This window comes from Gadus macrocephalus, chromosome 23 (genome assembly GCF_031168955.1).
Source record: "Gadus macrocephalus chromosome 23, ASM3116895v1".
In the NCBI taxonomy this organism is placed as follows: Eukaryota; Metazoa; Chordata; class Actinopteri; order Gadiformes; family Gadidae; genus Gadus; species Gadus macrocephalus.
Window position 1 is genome coordinate 1,094,518 of NC_082404.1, and position 19,541 is coordinate 1,114,058.

General features: G+C 43.1%; 2 protein-coding genes and 1 long non-coding RNA gene across 4 annotated transcripts in view; all 3 read left to right on the top strand.

The window, feature by feature from the left end:
• Positions 1–1,916: 1,916 nt before the first annotated feature.
• LOC132452697 (uncharacterized) lies at positions 1,917–4,897 on the top strand. Of its 2 annotated transcripts, none has more exons than XM_060045431.1 (8): positions 1,917–2,040; positions 2,281–2,389; positions 2,503–2,647; positions 2,923–3,036; positions 3,261–3,405; positions 3,630–3,778; positions 4,028–4,167; positions 4,473–4,897. In XM_060045431.1, the coding sequence occupies exons 2-8, from the start codon at positions 2,287–2,289 to the stop codon at positions 4,622–4,624; spliced, it is 948 nt and encodes a 315-aa protein (XP_059901414.1). In that variant the 5' UTR covers positions 1,917–2,040; positions 2,281–2,286; the 3' UTR covers positions 4,625–4,897. The 2 variants fall into 2 exon arrangements, with proteins under 2 accessions (XP_059901414.1, XP_059901415.1); XM_060045432.1 differs by lacking the exon at positions 4,473–4,897 and adding an exon at positions 4,339–4,451.
• Positions 4,898–5,836: 939 nt separating this feature from the next.
• On the top strand, positions 5,837–9,306 carry LOC132452568 (uncharacterized). The gene is made up of 8 exons (XM_060045243.1): positions 5,837–5,957; positions 6,137–6,245; positions 6,377–6,521; positions 6,790–6,903; positions 7,431–7,575; positions 7,821–7,969; positions 8,113–8,252; positions 8,778–9,306. The coding sequence occupies exons 2-8, from the start codon at positions 6,146–6,148 to the stop codon at positions 8,927–8,929; spliced, it is 945 nt and encodes a 314-aa protein (XP_059901226.1). The 5' UTR covers positions 5,837–5,957; positions 6,137–6,145; the 3' UTR covers positions 8,930–9,306.
• Positions 9,307–12,030: 2,724 nt separating this feature from the next.
• LOC132452090 (uncharacterized) overlaps positions 12,031–19,541 on the top strand; it is an 83,332-nt gene continuing 75,821 nt past the window's right edge. Inside the window, exon 1 of the long non-coding RNA XR_009524232.1 lies at positions 12,031–12,391. This is a non-coding gene — a long non-coding RNA (uncharacterized LOC132452090). The remainder of the gene's footprint in view (positions 12,392–19,541) is intronic.

Below are 19,541 nucleotides of genomic sequence, written 5' to 3' on the forward strand. Positions count from 1 at the left end.
TGTTCTGAAAACGCGTTTTGGGCTATAACTCCCACAACGAACCTCCCACAGTCAAAACCTTTATATCCACAGATTCACTGGAGTCAGTTGCATCTTTTGGCATAGGCCAAGCCCATTTGTTTTGAACACATGCTTCGCGTTGTGCCGGCGAAATGCACATTTCTTGGACCCCTGCATAACTGCTTGCAGTTCTAGTTTTCTTTGTATTTGATTTTAAATGCTCTTACACCCTTGATTACATTGCTACTTTATTCCGCCAATTTATGCATTGGTTGCTGTCTTGCTGTGGGTGCAATACAATGTAGAGTTTTGTTGTTTGTTTTCGGGCTGGTTTGCTAAAGAAGCTAATGTAGCTGTCAGCTAACAATGAACAACTGCTAGCAAACCTCATGACACAATCACGAAGACGAACAGGAACACTATAAATGCTCCGAGACCGGAAACGTCAAAAGTGCGACTCGGAAGCCTGGCGTCCGAGGATTCAGGAACACACCATTATGTATTTATGCCTATTTATCTGTAATTTTACAATTATTTAATCATTTAGGTTACTACAATAATCAGGCCAACTTTAGATATTATCTTTTTATCAATTTCAGCAATATTCCACATTTTACTGTTGATTAAATTTTTAATAACAGATTCCACGATTCCGTCCGATGCCCTATGAAATCATAGGGCTCTCTACAATCCCCAGCCCACTTTTCTATCTTGCTAAAGTCTTCATGCAGCTATTGTTCTGTAAATACTCGTGGAACGGGTTTCAGGATTGATGGTGCTTACTTTATCAATTGGGAAAAATATAGGGGCCATTCATATGTTGAAGTTCACTACTACAGGACAACAGGAGATGCGGCTCACACCAATCCCAACCCCATCTCCCTATCATGCTCTATCATAAAACAGTGTTTTTATTTTTGATAAGCCATGAGCAATATAGCCCATGTGGACGAACAAGCTCATCTTTGTTTTTATTGGATTGATGTATACACAGTATATCAAAGTCGTGTATTTGGACTGTTAAACTGTTACTGTCTAGTTATAAAACTGTGTTTTTATTCTTAATAATATTCCTACAGTAGAATTCATTAGATTGGTTAGGGAGGCATATAATGGTTTGTGTCGTGGTCGCTGCATTGGTGACCCCCACTGGTTGGTCGGGGCTCCGACCCTCCCCCCACACCAGGCCGTTAAAAAAATATTTAAAAAATGCGTACCGGGCCTCAGGTATAAAAAGGTTAAGGAACCCTGACCTAGGGGAATTCCAGACAGGGACACAGGGTGGTGATGTTGAAAGACCGGTTCATTGTAATGGTTTGTTGAAAATGCTACATGATCTGGTGCGCCATAGGGATCTCTGACTGAGTGCGTGTGGAGATTGCTGCTTATGTTACACACCTTTAAGAGGTGTGTAACCTGACACTCAATGTAGATCATGTGTGCAGCCCCCAGCCCCAGAGTCCAATCAGACTCAGCCGGTGAGGCTGCTTCAACCAGCCATCACCAACACACTCCCACAGTCAGGGATTCCTTGAAAAAGAGGCTAAAGGTCTAAATGGGACTCACCTGGATAAATAAAGGTTAAATAAAATAATAAAATAGATGGACCAATTGAGGCAAAGTAAATGATGAGTTTGCTATGAAAGGAGCTGTGCCCTCTATCATTTACAACAGGTTGTGTAAGTTGTTTTGACTTGTCATTAACATAGTATGTGTGGATAGTATATAATGGTCCATAGATAGGAAAGATGCCAACTAATTATGTGACTGTGTGTGTGTGTGTGTGTGTGTGTGTGTGTGTGTGTGTGTGTGTGTGTGTGTGTGTGTGTGTGTGTGTGTGTGTGTGTGTGTGTGTGTGTGTGTGTGAAAGGGGGGGGAGTTACCTCTTTCATAAGGAGGCGTAGACTATATTATATAATGATGACAAAATGGCCATAAAATCTGCAACTTACACAACCGGTTGTCAGTATAAAACCCCCCTTTGCAGCAGACGAGCAGTCTGACTGTTGATTGTCGCTAAAGAGAAAAGTTCAGTTCAAGGTTTGTCAGAATATCAACACCTTTTTGTTGTATTATAGCACTTTCTCCAAGTTCCTGTGTCTCCACTTTGTATCAATGTGAATATCATATACTTACTTTACTTATGCTGTTTTAATTGATTGTATCAGAAACATCTGCAAGCGCATGTCAATCATATTCAATCCATATCTTAGTCTTTGGTTTGTTTTGATGATATCGTGGTTGCAGTGGTTCCCTGACATCTCTCTGCCTCTTTTGTAGTCATCGATGATGGGAGAACACCAGGGTTCCCTTGTGCTGGCCATCCTGTCGTCCATCCTCCTCTTTGTCATCACGCTGGTGTTCAATGGTCTGGCGGGACCTGGAATATGTATGTTGATCTTCGCTCTTTGATTGCTGGAAGATCAGTATATTGCAGACATTTACTAGGAATTTTATCACCCTGTCGTGCCTGATGAAGTCCCTTTCTGTCAAACAAACCAGATCCATTTCTGGGGACAACGGCCAACATATCAGGGGAGTATGAGACGGAGATCACGCCTGCAGGCTGGACCTTCGCCATCTGGTCTCTTATATACGTGTGGCTGGTCCTCATGTTCGTCTACATCCTCTCCGGCTGCTGCAGGAAGTAAGATCCATTGAGGTTCATAATTGCCAAGCCACCCAATGATGTGTTTACACAAAACTGCATCAAAAGCCTTGTATTCATGTTTCTACACATTTAGTGTATTTGGTGTAGCAAATTTGTGTAGTGGCTAACCTTGCCCAAGAACCTATGTATGCTGTAAATCCCTTTGGATTAAAGTATCTGCTTAAGGTCCAATGTTTCATAGTAATAACCAGGCAGCTGTTTAGGGTGCCGAAAAGTCTAAGTAATGTGCTGTGGTCCCCTGTGTGTTTCAGAAACTCCTACGGCTATGTGTACTGCAGTCCTCCTGTCCTTTCACATGGCTTTTTCATGGCATGGTGCATGAACATGGGCTTGAACACTGCATGGTTGTTTCTGTGGGATAGAAGGTAAAGAAAAGCTGCTAGTGAGTGGTGAATTGGGTTCTGCCCATCCTGATGAATGCGTTGTCATTACACTTCCATAACAATACGTTCATATCTATTTAATTGATATAAAGAATAAACCTGGTCAGAGTTCTCAGTGAATCGACAGTGATTCTGCTATTACTTTAATGGAGACATTAAACACAGAGATGAATTAGAATAATTTATTTTCATGTGTGTTTCACCAGCTTGATGATCGTTGCCGCTGTGTTCCTTCTCCTGATTGCCGGCTCAAACTACATCATGATCTCCTTCGCCTGCCGCGGTCTCCATGTTCACGGCGCGTGGCTCAGCAAATATCACAGAGTCGATCTTTGGCTGCACCGTGTGTGTGTGAGTAAACCTAAACCACCGCATTGACTGACCTTGCCTTTTAAATTGCATTTATTTAGCTGAACCTTTGGTCCAAAGCGACTTGCAATTATGGCATTTTACAATGAAGATGCAGCCAAATTAATACAAGAATCATGTGAATACAAAGAAATCTTCACAGAAGCAAAGTGCTTTGGGAGCTCATAATAGAGTGCAACCTTCATGCGTGTGGTGTCTGTCGACAGGTTCAGAATGGTCTGGCCTTGTACGCTACATGGACAACGGTCGCCACTCTTGTTAATCTGACCATTGTGCTCGACTACGATGCAGAGATGCTTCCAGAGAACGCTGCCACAGTCACTCTATCCGTGCTTACGTGTATTTTGCTGGCCTGGTGAGTAAAGGACGACAAGAGATGCCCTAATCTGTCAAAACTGTCACCAAAAGCTGTCCCAAAACAGATATTCCAACAAGATTTCCTCCACTAATGGCTCAAAAATGGCTTAGCTATTTCTAACAAGTGACCCTTAATCTCCTACAGCATCTTTAAGAGGTAAAACAAATTATAAGGATTGTTCTGAAGCCAATATGGCATAGCAGTGTTATAGGTTCTTAAGTGACATGGATGTTTTGTTTTATCGAGGTGTGTTTTAGAGAACTGGGTCCTGGAGAGGCATGTGCGCTACATCGTGACAGTGTATCCAGTGGTGATCTGGGCCCTCTGTGGGGCCGTGTCCAGCCACTTCGACCCCAGCGCACCCAGCCAGAGTGGCCTCTTCCTAGGTAAGAGAAACTCTTCTGCTAGGCTGTATCATTAGAAGGCTTTACTACACAGCTTTGATACTCTGATTGGTAAATTACAGCAATCTGCCGTCTGTTATTGACCAAATTGTCTTACTTAGGGCTGCAAATCCATTATTTCCCTGATGTTTTTTGTTGTTTGGTTCTTTATAGGCTTGTTCTGTCCTGCGTCCTTTTGGCCGTAAAGCTTTGTTTGGTTCTCTGTCCTGCGTCCTATTGGCTGTCAGCTTTGTTTGGATCTCTGTCCTGCGTCCTATTGGCTGTAAGCTTTGTTTGATTCTCCGTAGTGGCGCTCCTGGCCCTGTCCTGCGCGCTGTGTGCTGTGAAGCTTGGCCTGGCGGTCTGGAGGCACGTCAAGCGGCCCCTGTATCAAGACGTGAAGGCAGAGGACATGGAGCCCATGGAAATTGCTCAAAGACAGAAAAAGATTTTTAAATGAACATTGTTGCACTTAACCCAGAAGATTAGACACAACATCCGAATTAATGATATATTTTGCATACTTTTGTATTTATAATGACTTTTGCGTATTTTGTGTCAGTTGTGTGTTTGTCTCAAAGCCCAATTTTGTGTCATTTGTATGTTTAACGAAGTTGAAAAAAAACGAATATGTGCTTTGGTACATTCTGTTGAACAAATAATATAAATAATGTTGTAAATGTTGTTGAATGATTTTCTTTTTGTAATGTGAAAATAAAACAATACAATATTATTTGGCTTTTCATTGACAGAATGGCAGAACACCATGATTTGCTGCACAATGAGATTGATCAGTCTTTATTTAATATGGATTATATAATTTGGAGACAGGCCTGAATGTTGTGTTTATGGGGGAGAAAATACACAGACATAGAAAAGTAGTAATAATCAGAATAATGAATGTTACCCGGATAGTACGATTTATTAGTTTATTTATTAGCCATGCATATTATATGGTTATTTATTTGTTGTTGAAAGATGAATATGAATGGACTTCTGTCATCCCAAGACATCAATTAATAAATAGACAAACAATATTTTTCTGTTTCCTTGCAGAATATTACATGTGCATCTAAGGCCATATCTCCAATACACATACATCATAAAACAAGTTATCTTTTAAGAGTAGGTGTCACCTCAGAATGGATCGGCCCCCTGAATCATAAGCTGTGGTCCTGCACTGGCTAATCAGTTAGACTTTAGTGTTGGCCTCCATAGAGGGGTCAGGGGTCATCTCACAAGATCTGCACCCTGTATCATAAGCTGTGGTGGTGACCATGCTAATCAGTTCGACTTTTTAAGTGGAAGTGTTGGCTTTAAAAACCAACGTCCACCTCACAACTGAACCAGCTGGTTCACATGTCACTGGTGACATTTTTAGTGAGCTTACTTATGAAACTATTTTTTATTATTGAACATATAGGCCTACAATAGAGTAGAGCAAAGCTTTACCACACAGATATAAGGAGAACACACAAGGACGTTTAAAACACAAAAAAAAATTTCAACGTAAGCCTACTGCAACCAACACATCAGACGTGTTCCTGTCTGATTGGTCATACCTTCAATGTGTCCTTTAAAGACCTACAACCTTTCATGTCAACTATCTATCATTCATTTGTTTCTGTGTTTCTTTCATAAAGATGAACTTATGAGCTGATAACAGCGCCACGTGACGACTCAGGTGGCCTTACGCAAGCGCTGTTCTATATAATTACCTGTGGCCTATGTTACGTGTGCACTGTAGGTTTTGTTCAGTATGTTGAAGACTGACCTAGGGAGGGTAAAGAAAGGTAATGCTAATATGTATCTTTGAGCTACTTCTGTTCAAACAGTCTGATGTGTTAGGGGAAACTTATTATTTTGCACACGGGTTAGAGTATATATAGCGTTAACTGATTGGATTTACATTTTGAATAATGGCTGAATGGTACGTATTGAGCTCTGTTTGGACTGTTTCTGCGTGTTACAGCTGACCACTATGGGAGAACACTGTCTTGGACGTCTGGCCTGCATTCTGGGCTCCGTTCTCTTCTTCATCATCAGCCTGATCTTCAATGGACTGGCTGTAGTTGGAATATGTTCGTTTTCTTTCCATAATCGTCTTTACATACTATGCAGAAATTCTCATATTTGCGTTTTTTATTTTTATTGTTTGTCTTACATATTTTCTCTATGTTTTTCCTCTGTATTTCCCATGTGTGTTTCCCAGCCCCCTTCACCAGCACCACAGCCAACGTGTCGGCAGTGTTTGACACACAGGTAACCCCCATAGGATGGACCTTTAACATCTGGGCCCTCATCTACATCTTTCTGATCGGGATGAATGTCTACATCATCGCTGGCCTGTGCAGAATGTAAGGGCTTGCTTTTGTGTTAAAACACACGAGCACAAACAAATGGCCTAAGAAAGGGCAAGATGTTATTAGCAGAATATCATACGCAAACTATTCAGACAAAGGAAGGTTTGTTTTAACACCAGATGGGAGTTATTACATCAATACACCATAGATGCACAGTGTTAATTTCAATTAATATGTCCTTCCTTCAACACTTGAATCTATATGTTTAAAAGAATGTTAGCAGGTTGAAAGGTTAACTCTATGCCTGTTCTTTGATTTGTAGGAACAGCTATGGGTATGTGTACTGCAGTCCCCCAGTGCTGCCCTATGGCTTCTTCATCAGCTGGTGCATCAACATGGGCTTCAACATCGGATGGCTCATTCTCTGGGACCAAGGGTAAAAACATGTATTCAATCGTTCTTATCATTGCTTTTATCTTTACAAAAATATAAATAAAGAGAGAGACATATTAGACAGTGTCACTGCCCGGCACTTGGCCATAACAAATAGGGAGACACACCAAGGTTTAAATGCAAAAGTAATCATCATTTATTGATAAACAAAAGGTAACCAAAAATAATTGTTTAACAAGTCAACTGATGTCTGGAGAGGGAGAGAGGCATGGGCAAACAGGTGAGCCTTATATCTGCCACACACTGATTGGGCTGATTGTGTAGCTCCACCCACCCGGAACCACCTTAAAGGAGAAGTTACACACAGATAGCCAGAGGGCCATCACAACAGTCAGACAGAGAGACATATAGAAAGATGGCTAGTCAGATAGACAGATAGGCAGATAGACGGATAGAAAGTCAGATTATATCTATCCCAATGGATTTACAGATATTCCTTGGGATCAAACCTTTGCATTAAGTGCCCTGTCCCCAGCTGCTCTATACATGAATGCTTGTGTTCCTCGTCAGGTCCATGCTTGCCGCATTGATGTTCCTCCTGGTGGTCATTGTGACCAACTACGCCATGATGGCCTTCTCTTGCCACGGGCTCCATGTCTACGGAGCGTGGCTCAACAAGTACCACCGAGTGGACCTCTGGCTGCTCCGCATCCTTGTCAGTGGCACGACACTCAAAGGGCTTGTATTTAATAAAGAACAGATGAGTATTTGGGACAGATTTGCTTAATGTTTTTATATGAGCAGGTAGAGCGTAGGCCTCTTGCTCATAGACGCATTGGGGATTGAACCAATAACCTTATGTCCACCTGTCCGTTCCCTACCAGGCCATCGTAGCCCATGACTCCCACAGAGAAGGGATGGTTGAGTGAAAAGCATCGGCCTGATTCTTATGTCTCGCAGGTCCAGAACGGCCTGGGTCTGTACACCACGTGGACCACCATCGCCACTCTGATCAACCTGAGCATCGTCCTGACCTACGACGTCCACCTGACCCCGCTGGACGCCGCCACCGTGGCCTATGCCCTGCTGACTGCAGTGCTACTGGGCTGGTCAGTGGTCACATCCCACCTCCTCTGAAGGGATAGGCAGCCACACCTCACTTCTCTATGCAATAAGCTATATTCTAATGTAATAAATTAAAACAAACAAAAGACAAAAATAATATACAAGTTTTGTTTTTTGTTTTCTGCAGGTTCATATTGGAGAACTTTGTCATCGATAAACACATGCGCTACACGCTGACCATCTACCCCGTGGTGATCTGGGCCCTGTCAGGGAACCTTGTGAAGAACTTTGATGCGGCATCCCCTAACCGCAACGGTGTCTTTATTGGTGAGATCACACAGCCATTCAAGTAGTCTTCTCAGTAATGGCCTCAAATCATTGGAACTGCCTTCCTATTGAACTCAGAGAAAAGCTTTCTATCCTTTAAAAACAAACTTAGGAGATGGATTATCTACAATCAAAACTACAATCAATAGATGATCTACCTCATCTTAGATACTGCCCTTCTTTGTATTGTACTTTGTATCATTTTTTATTTTTAATGTCTATTTTTTTCTTTCTATCCTTCTTGCATTCTTTCTTATTAATGTAATGTGATGATGTGTTGACCTACCAAGTGACTACAGATGTTTACCTCGCTTTTGCCAACTCTGGCACATTTAAAAATGACAAAAATAGTATTGACGTGCATTGTCCCTTTAAAAAAATTAAAACAGAGACAAAACAATCCTCACAACCATCTGATTCATTGACTGACCAGATTCCTCATTTGTTGTCCAACTAAAGTTCAAGGATGTCAATTCAGTTGAATGACACTAGTGTTTTTGGTAGTAACCACTGTTCTGTCCCCAGCGGTGCTGCTGGCTGTAGCCTGCTTCCTGTTCTCCACGAGGATCATTCTGGTCATCTGGAGAAGCATCCAACACCCGCTGTATGAAGACGTGGATCCAGCGGACATGCAGCCCATGGAGGCAGCGGCGAGACAGAAGAAGGCGCTTCATTGAAGTGCTCGTTATTTAAATATGGGACGATACGTTTTTATGTATCGGATGATATTTGTTGGCAGCACATTTTGTCTTATGTTTATGGTAGATCAATAAATCTATATCTGATCAATTATAAAATGCATTGTAGTATAATTTGCCCAAAAGTAGGCACCATTATTTGATATAAATTGAAAACTGATTTTCTGATATTTTATGGCCCTATCATAATGGTCAAAACAGAGATAAGAAAACTGATAGAAAACAGTAAAAATCCCTTTGAGGATTTTTTATTATTCTACGATTCAATCGCATGCCTAACCCCTTTAAGTTGATTGTTGTATTGTAGTTGTGTTGAATATAAATGGAACATGTAAATAAATTAAATCAACCAATAATTTCAGAAATTAAGTAATTTAATCAAAATAATGTATACACCTTACTGGATCAATAGTATTTTGTTTTTTAAAACACAAATGCCAAGAACATGTTTTTTTTGTAAATGGCAATGATTAACTTCCAATGTAGCCCTGTAGATGGGCATAGTGCTCCACTTCATTTGTTAATATTGATAGGCCTACTGAAAGATACATTTATAGCCATTGGATTTGTCGATTTAGTAAACTTCGAAAAGTACACAATTTCAAGGAACGGATAGTAACATAAAACCTGATTAAAAACAGACTGGAGCCTGTAGTTCGCCTGACCACTAGGGGGCAGTGAACCAACCGGAGGTTCTTAACTCCTGACCCTTCATTGACACTTCATGCGCCCGTCGACGGATGACCGAGGGCTTGTCTGACGTATAGGGGACTAGTCTTTTGCCGCTTTGAAAAAAGCTCGGAGGTTCGGAAGCTCTTGCGTGTCTTTACGTAAACCTTCCCTTCTTCCTTCTAAAATGGATCAGGGATATTTTTTGTATGATATTGTTACGACCCCTACTCGTTCAGGGGGAAAAAGGGAAGTAACACACACAACCCGGTGGATTGGGGTTGTAATTATAGTATTTATTATAACCCAACAAAGGAATAGAATGTAACAATCATCAGAAATGGGCCGCTAGGTGCTGTCAAAGCAAAGAAACAAATATAACCAAAAGAGAACTCCTTAAAATAAAATGGAGCTACCCGTCTAATAACTAAATACGAATGGTCCTAAAACAAACCCTAACTGGCTACTCTAGCATAACGAAAACGGAAATACAAATGATCAGCACCCCTAAACCTAGTGTGGCTAAACAGTGACAAACCTAAATGAGAGTGCAAATGAACAACTTCAGTACAGAGGGATTCTTCTTACCCTGGCCCAAGTCTGGGAACACACAAACGTAAGCTCTTGCTCTCAAACGAATGCGACTACGCGCCTAGATTCCCTACAGGTGTCTGCCCCTTCCGCACGAAACTCAGTGAAAACTCTGACCCAACAGAGTGTTCAAAGCACTTTTCTCCGGTCTGAACTTAAACTGAGCGTTTTGAAGGCGGCGCCGGCAACAGATCACTATGCTGTGCGTTGCCTTGTGTAGCGAAGGCAATAGTGGGGAGGATTGAGAGGAGAACCGACAACGGCACCAGGGGAATTACACCCCTGGAAATCAGTATAATATGGTAGGTTAATTTTGTGTTGTTGAAAATTATTGGCAATACTGATGAGGCAAGCAGATTTAAATAGGAACAAAAATGTGCATATACCGGAACTGCTGAAAATAAGGATTATTGAAAAACGAATAAACGAAATAGCTAAATAAGGAGAACATCTTCTTTATTATAATGTTATTTTGTGCATAAAATCACAAATAGCAAACCAAAACTTGAATAAAACCTACCAGACTAAAGCTGAGGCCAACTACCGAGAGGCAAACTACGCAGAGGAGTGCCTAGGGGTGCTACCACTCACCTCAAGGGCCTCACATCAATCATCACTGCAAATTAAAACGGATGGAAAAACGTATTGTATCCCAGTGCTTCAACTCACATGCAAGTGAAGGGACCTCACCATGGGTGCCTAACCTCCCTACAGATTGGCGCCCAGCTCCAGCCTAAAGAAAAGGAACTAATACAGAATTAAAGCAAACATTTAACCCCCAGTTGGTTCAATAAACCCAAAATACTGTAACCAACAAAAGAACAAAAACAAAAGAACAAAAAGATAAGTAAGATAAGTATGGCAAAACAGCAGCAGGTGAACCACCACGGGTTGGAGGGAATGAGTCCAAAGTCACTTGACCAAACTGCAGGGGGCTATCCTAAAGCTAAATAAAATGAATTAAATTAATGGAACCCCGTACAAAAGGGGACTCTGTCCATCCATCAAAATGCTACTCACATAGTTGACGCTATACCAGCCACAGCAGGGACATAAGCCATACTGAGGCGCAATGGCCACAGCTGCTTTAAATAAGGCCTTAATTAGGGGACTGGACCAATCTGGGGCTGCATTCAAAAGCACTATGCTTGGGGTTTCTAGCCTACCACACTTGCACACATGCAAACGTCAGAAATGCTGGTAATAACTGCCCTATGCGACATGTCCCATGATGACTTTAAAAACTCGCGGGACTTAAAGGGCAACTTCACCCATTTCACTTAAGCTTTGTATTTTTAGAACCCCCCGCATATTTTTGAATGGTCTAGCATCATTCCCTTATTTTCTGGAGAGACTGGAGAGATCCGTATCGATCTCCAACACTTTTTTCAATGACGCAATATGACGATTTTTGCGTACAAGAAAATAGGAAGTGTAAGAGGGGATGATTCTCGTAAGACTACAACCCCACTGACGCTACAGACCTATTAGAGCAGTGCCAGTGGGTGGGACTTCACCAGCAGAAACTAACATCCACAGCGTCTGAAGCCAAGATAACAGAGGCTGTTGATAAAACTGAAGTACATTGGCGGAGGGTACTGGATCTGACATAGAAGATGGCTCCATGCAAAAGTTCACCATTTCGAAAGAAATACAAACGAGGACTACCGTATTTTCCGCATTATACAGCACACCGGATAAGGCGCACCTTTAATGAATGGCCTATTTTAGAACTGTTTTCATATATAGGGCGCACCGGATTATAAGGCGCATAGAATAGAAGATACTGCAGTCAAACGTTTGACTGGGGTTGCGTTATGCATTAATGGTGGATTCAATGATTCGTTTACGTGAACCAGTTTGCGTCAGTCAGTTCGCCAAGATGAGTCGTTCGCGAATCGTTCGTTCGTTCGTTCGTTCAGTCCAGTTTCCGTTTCCGGTAGCGGTGAATCGCATCATGGAATGCACCCATAGCATGGTTCTCAGCTGAGTCAGTCAGACTCAGTGCTACCGGAAACTCGACTGAACAGGTTCAGTCGAGTTTCCGGTGAATCGAATGGTGAATCATGATCATGGAATGTGTTTGTGCACGGTTCTGCTGACTCTGAGTCTGTCAGACTCAGACTCTCAAAGGATCGTGGAACTTAAGTCGGTCATCAGTTGCTGACTTTATCCTGAAAGGTGAGTCAATATCGTTAATTGTATATATTAAAAAAATACCCGAGATAAACGAACAATGTGTAACCCTAACCCTAAAATGTAAACACCAGGCTACTCGACAAGAAAATGTAACGAACCACCTGAGGCTTTACTTTACCTCAGAGATAATGCGTTAGTTAAAGGTCCCATGACATGAAAATCTCACTTTATGAGGTTTTCTAACGTAAATATGAGTTCCCCTAGCCTGCCTGGCCCGCCCAGAGACGTTGGCCCGCCAATGAGACTCGACCGTGCGAGCGCCACGTGTGTGTGTGTGTGTGTGTGTGTGTGTGTGTGTGTGTGTGTGTGTGTGTGTGTGTGTGTGTGTGTGTGTGTGTGTGTGTGTGTGTGTGAATACACACACTGTAACGCAAGTGTTTCTTGTCGGTTCTTTGACGCGTCTTGTATTTCCACAACGAGACTGTTGTGGGGGTTATCTGAGCCATGGTTGAGAAGGAATTGGGGGAAAGGAACTTTGGCTTTGACTGGCTGAAATACATGAACTGCGACATGCCGCCGGTTGCCGCGAGGCACCATCGCCCGGCAGCGGGCAGCCGGCAGCAGGCAGCGCCCGGTTCAGTCGACTTCAGGTTGATGTGAAAGTGGAAGAACCAGAGACGTCGCAGAACCCGACAAAGTCGTTTGTGATTCATAATATCGTCTGGAGGCGCACACAGCTTTTGGCCGTGATAATATGTATTAAATGATATAGATTTCTATGTATTGTATGATATTATTTAGATATAGAGCTCCAGGACTGTAACGCAAGTGTTGTACACTTCCTTATTATTTGGACAACCGTTCTGTCGGACGCTCGTCTCTGGTATTTCTACAACGAGACTCGTATTGGGGGTTATCTCAGCCAAGGTTGAGAATGAATTTGGCTTTGACTCCCTCAAGAACATGAACCACGACATGGAGGAGAAAGGGATTGTTGGCGGCGAATGTCTCCAGCTTGAGACCCGCTGAGGGACCACCGCCGGAGGCGGAGGTGCCTAGACTTGATTTAGCAATGATGGAGTTTAAAAGTAATTTGTGTACAGTTGTGTTTATTCTGGGCATATTTAATTTTTCTGGGGTTAACAGTAACAACACTATTGTGAAGATGGCCACCCCCACTCAAGAATCGATCAAGATCCACCATGGTGGGGGTCCCAGGTCGCGTGCAGCAGAAAGAACCATGAAAGAACAAGACAGATTGACGAGACATTCAAATATTTTATTAATCTGGCATGACACAGAAAATACAAAGACAACATGCATTTACCATTTCAATGATATTTAATCGTATTATCGTACGCTCACTAAGCCCTTAGTTTTTTTCCCCAAGGAATCGGTTTATTTCTGGCTTGCATACGATTCTCTGGCTCTCGTGAGTCGCCTCGGTCTCTCGTCTTCACCACTCACACAGTGAGTGAGTGAACGAACTGTCAGCGAGTCGTGGGTCTGGGAGGAGTCAATTCTGAGTCACGAACGAGACGAACGAGAGAGAAGAACCAGTTCGGTTCGTTCGTTCTAACGATTCGTTTGTTCGAACGAATCAGTTTGCGACCGAACCACCACTATTATGCATCCACTAGACCGAGCTGTGCTAAAGGGAATGTCAACAAAACAGTCAGATAAAGTCAAACTTTATTAAGCGTTCTGACAACTCCGGTCACTCCCATGGTAACGATGTTCAAACGTTAATGTGCATATTAACAATATCTCATCAATATCAATATCTCTTAACAATAAGCTCACTTTTTCAGTTCATTCCCCGTCTTCGAATCCCTCGAATTCTTGTGTGTCCGAATTGAACAGTTGGGCGAGTACGGCATCCAACATGCCCGGATCCCTCTCGTCATTATCCGAGTCAGTGTCGCTGCTGTTGCCTGGCAGTTCAGTGATTATTCCTGCCTTCGTGAAAGCTTGGACCACAGTTGAGACTGTTATATCAGCCCAGGCATCCACGATCCATTGGCAGATAGTGGCGTAAGTTGCCTGGCGCTGTCTCCCCGTCTTGGTGACGTGTGTTCGCCTTCTTGGCCCCGTCCACACGAAGCCGATTTTTTGGGTGAAACCGCATAAAAAAACGCTTTTGGTGGACACGGGCTACGGCCACACCAAACGCGTGTAACGTGCCTAACTTGACGCTTGATCATTGTGTGTCACAAAAATGGTTCAACACGCCTGTGGCTGCGCTGGATTTAGGAGTCCGAGGTAGGAAACCCAAACGCCGCCGTGTTTGGGTGCATGATAGAGTTTAGATCGGGTTAGATTAAATAATCTCGGATATAAATAACAATAATCGGGTTAAATAACTTCACATGGTGTGTCTGGTGTGTTTCCAGCATTCGTAGTGTTGATCAGCATATAGTCCGCCAAGACGTTGAGGTTGCTTAGCAACCAGAGACGCTGTCCATGCAAGTGAATGGAGCGTTCCCTCTTCGTCATAACTATCAAACCAAACATCCTTCACATTCAACGAGCGAACATTATGAAATTAAAATGCACATTTCTCGCTAAAAATGTTTACATAAACGCATTTAATGGCGTAACTATGTTACTATTTCCACCCAGAATAAAGAAAGATGTCGGCCGTATGCTTCTGTGCAAGCGTCACTACTCTAGTGACGTCGGTTCAAGCTCCACGCTGATTTGTTCCATTAGTAGATGGAACAAGGAGGTGTCCGATAGGCGGAGATGATCAGCGGGAGTGGCCGCCAGCGAAGCTGTGCATGGTGGGAGTTGTTGTCTTCAATCCACAAGCGCCAAAAAGTCACTTTCTGCCTTTTCTCGGTCAAGACGGCACCAAATTAGAATTTTATTTTATTATTCGACTACATATAGGACCCAATTTCAATACATACATACTCATGCCTCCACCGGTGAAATGCTCCTTTAAGAGAATGTCTTATATGAAGAGAACTGGCTCTCGTAAATGATCTCGTAACTTCCGGTTTCTGAACTGGTTGCAGTAACACATCTCTGTTCATGCGAGGGCGCAGAATGCATTGGAGTCGACGGGGTTTCAGCCTGAAATTCCAATTTTCTCAGGGTTTGATTTTTGTCAATTAATTTGAAAGTTGCATTCAAAAGTAAACCGGGGGATTGCTTACTCCGGGTAGGAAATGAGTCCTTAGCCCAAGTGAAGGAGTTCAAGTACCTCGGGGTCTTGTTCGCGAGTGAGGGTACTATGGAGCGTGAGATTGGCCGGAGAATCGGAGCAGCGGGGGCGGTATTGCGTTCGCTTTACCGCACCGTTGTAACGAAAAGAGAGCTGAGCCGCAAGGCAAAGCTCTCGATCTACCGGTCGATCTTCGTTCCTATCCTCACCTATGGTCATGAGGGCTGGGTGATGACCGAAAGGACGAGATTGCGGGTACAAGCGGCCGAGATGAGTTTTCTCAGAAGGGTGGCTGGCGTCTCCCTTAGGGATAGGGTGAGAAGCTCAGCCATCCGTGAGGAACTCGGATTAGAGCCGCTGCTCCTTTACTTAGAAAGGAGTCAGCTGAGGTGGTTCGGGCATCTGGTAAGGATGCCCACTGGGCGCCTTCCTTGGGAGGTGTTTCAGGCACGTCCAGTGGGGAGGAGACCTCGGGGAAGACCCAGGACTAGGTGGAGAGATTATATCTCAACACTGGCCTGGGAACGCCTCGGGATCCCCCCGTCAGAGCTGGTCAATGTGGCCTGGGAAAGGGAAGTCTGGGGCCCCCTGCTTGAGCTGCTCCCCCCGCGACCCGACCCCGGATAAGCGGATGAGGATGAGGATGAGGAGGGCATTCAAAAGTATTATCTTACTCAGCTGAGTAAGATAATACTCAGCTCTGTTCTGAGTCACTTTGGCACTTACGCATATGTAATATACTATATATATATTATATGTAAGGGATTATGTATAGAACGCCGGTCATTCTCGGGATAAGCTTATATATATCTCGGGTTAATCTTATTTTCGATAATGACCGGCGATGTTTGTATACATTATCACACTTATTGCACGTCTACTTGATAAAATGAAAAAAATACTTCACATTGGGCGTCTTTTTACAATTTATTTGTTACCAGCATTCGTATTGTTGATCAGCAGAGAAATAGTGCACCAAAGACGTTGACGCCGCTTAGCAACCGAAGACGCTGGGGTTGAAAAGTTACCAGACTACTTTCGGAGTGATACCAAAGACGTCATTAGAGGCAAAAAATCCTTTGTTTTCCTTGACAGCGGTCAAATACTTAGCAACGGTGAATTATCAAATAAAGGTAGTTGTGAAGGGCCCATGCAAGTGAACGGAGCATTCCACGGCATTGAGAAGACCTGTGTAATAAATACATATAATATATAACAATTAACTTTGACGGAAAGTTTCCTTGTGTCACGGTCTCTCCCACCGGATCCTAGCTGCCGCTAGTTTTCTGTTTGTCTTGTCTATCTGTCATGTTCTGTTTCATGTACGGGGGCGTGGCCTGCTGAACTCCCCAACCCAGCCACGGTGATCACCCGCACCTGACCATCATCACCAATCACGCCCACCTGTATATCTTCCCCAGTCATTCAACCTTTCGTCGCCAGATCGTCAGCTACACTTACCTAGTTAAGTTATCCTCCGACCTCTCGCCTTTTCCTAGTAATTCTCGTTGTTCTCGTTCACCACTCGACTCTCCTCTCCTGCAGGAATACCAGTTCCTCCGAACCGTCTAGGGTGACTATCTGTCCGGCAATCCACCCGACCCACCATCTCCGGATCGCCACAGACACTCCTCTGCTCTGTGTAGCAATAAACTGGTTAATTGCTACCAACCTCTTCCTGTCGTCATTTGTGCCGTGCGTTTGGGTTCACCCCGTCTTGACCCGTAACACCTTGCGATAATTTTTCTGATTCTGCTTCAGTTTCAGATGCCATCAAGCAGGGTCTCTGGTCGTAATCAGTCTCAAGTCCGTCCCTGACCAATCAGCATTCATTAGCAGAATGCTAGCGTGTATGGCCAACAACGGCCCAAACTGTAAGAAATCGAAAGGACATAAGTACTCATTCATTCGACTTTTTAACAAAAATTAAAATCTGAGATATTTCAACAACTAACGGGTGAAAGAGATACATTTAGCCGTCTAGCCCCATAGACCCCAATTCAATCTGGACTCATGCGATCAACCCCAGTGGAATTCTAATGGAACTGCAACCAAGTTCGATTCAATTGGGCTCAATAGAGTACTAAAGTGAAAATGTCACGTTGTTCTGGCAACCGGATTTTCAGTTCTAAACACCCCAACGAGAGATGGCGTTTTCCATTGCTTCCATGTGTTGTTTCTTTCAAAATCAAAATAAATCAATTTCAAGAGGTGAAAAGATCACTACCAATCGATTTCGAAAGCTTTTCTCAGTATTGGTCCCTTAACTAGGCTGTGTCAAAATCCTTATATTATACAATAGCCTACGGGAAGTTTTAGACGGTTCTTCTGAAAATAAAATGCTCTATACGACTTGGAACGATGTTAAGAGACCTACGTCGCACTGTCCAAGCAAGGTTTAGGCCTTTTTAGATGTTACATTATTTTTTGCAAACAGCTCTCGACTGTATTCCTCTGTTTTCTTCTCTTTGCTCGGAAAACCGAAAAGTCTGAAAGTATGAGACTCTGACTGATGCCTGCATGTAGGGGCGAAGCACCGCACCATACTGACAGCAGTTTACACAACGTTAGTTTAGTTGTTGATTTTATATATGTGACGGTCGGGATTATTGCCTCCGCCTTGTAGGGGTAACACAGTTCTTAGTCTGGAGAGGACTGAGTGGGACAAGATCTAGGTCCCCCACATCCAATGCCTATGGCTTCAATTTCCAGGTGAGTGAACACGTTGTCCGCTGTTTAGCTGTCTAGATCGACGGTAGCTTACTAGACAGGGTGAGGATTCAGGATGTCCTGGGGGACCGCCTGAAGTGTGTGCAGTGTTTGCGACCTGACACCACCCCCCTACTTAACTAAGATTCGGCACAACAGGTGAAGCGCCCCTACCCCAAGATAAGTAGCCCAATACAAAATAAATAATATAAAAAATGTCAGAGAAATGGTTCAAAAGACGTTTGCCAACGTTTAACACAGTATACATACATTTGTTCCAATCAACAGTAACATTTAAACCGGGAAAACATAAATCACATTTCCATGCTAAATCGGTGCCATGCCGTAATTCCGACCCCTCATTGTTCCGACGTCTCAATGGTCCGATAAGTCAAACAAGAGGCGCATTATAGGCAGACGGTTCTCTCTCTCTCTCTGAGAGAGAGAGAGAGAGAGAGAGAGAGAGAGAGAGAGGTATACAACTCTTTATGTAGGCCTATTCGGCATATTGAACCGTCGGCCTAATGCGCCTCCTTTTTGAAAAGTCAACAAACAGCCCTTCGGACAAACGGCCCTTCGGACCATGGGTTCCGTTTTCGTAACATTGAACCGTCAGCATAGTGGCATGTCGATCCAATGGGAAATATTTTTGGACCATTGAGGTGTCGGAACAATGAGGTGTCGGAATTACGGGCAGGCCCCGCTAAATCACCAGGGGCCTCATTACATAAAAATTCCTAACTTCTCATCCTAACTTATGTTAGGGACTCAAAGATAGGTAAAATCCTAATTTCCTATTACAGAAGCAGTCCCTAACCTGTTGGCCGTTTCCTAGATCTTGTTTTTGGCATCCTATCTTATCTTAATTTAGGTAATCCTAACTGTTCTTTCAATCAGATTTTTCGACCGGCAATCGTCAGGTTATGCACTCAGAGTGTGCATGAGATTGATAGAATGAGCTACTTTTAATGATAACAGAGACTGTTGAGGATCTTTGTTAATAACGGCAAGCTAGTAACACTTGTACTATGGTCATGGTGGGTATTGGTACAGAGAACAAGAAGAGGTAGTAATAAGTATTAAAGTAATTCTTCCACCAAATTCAAAATGACATGTCTTTGCTGGCGATAAAATGAAATTAAAATACAAATGTAACAAATCATTATGCAGTCTGGGTTGCCTTTCAGCAATCACATTTCTGTTGTGATGTTCCTCGTCTTCATTGTCATACAGACCTACTAGCAGTGCTGCTACCATTTTCTTCTGTTATTGACAATTATTTTGAATTTAGGAAAGGGTGTATGGTCACCTAAC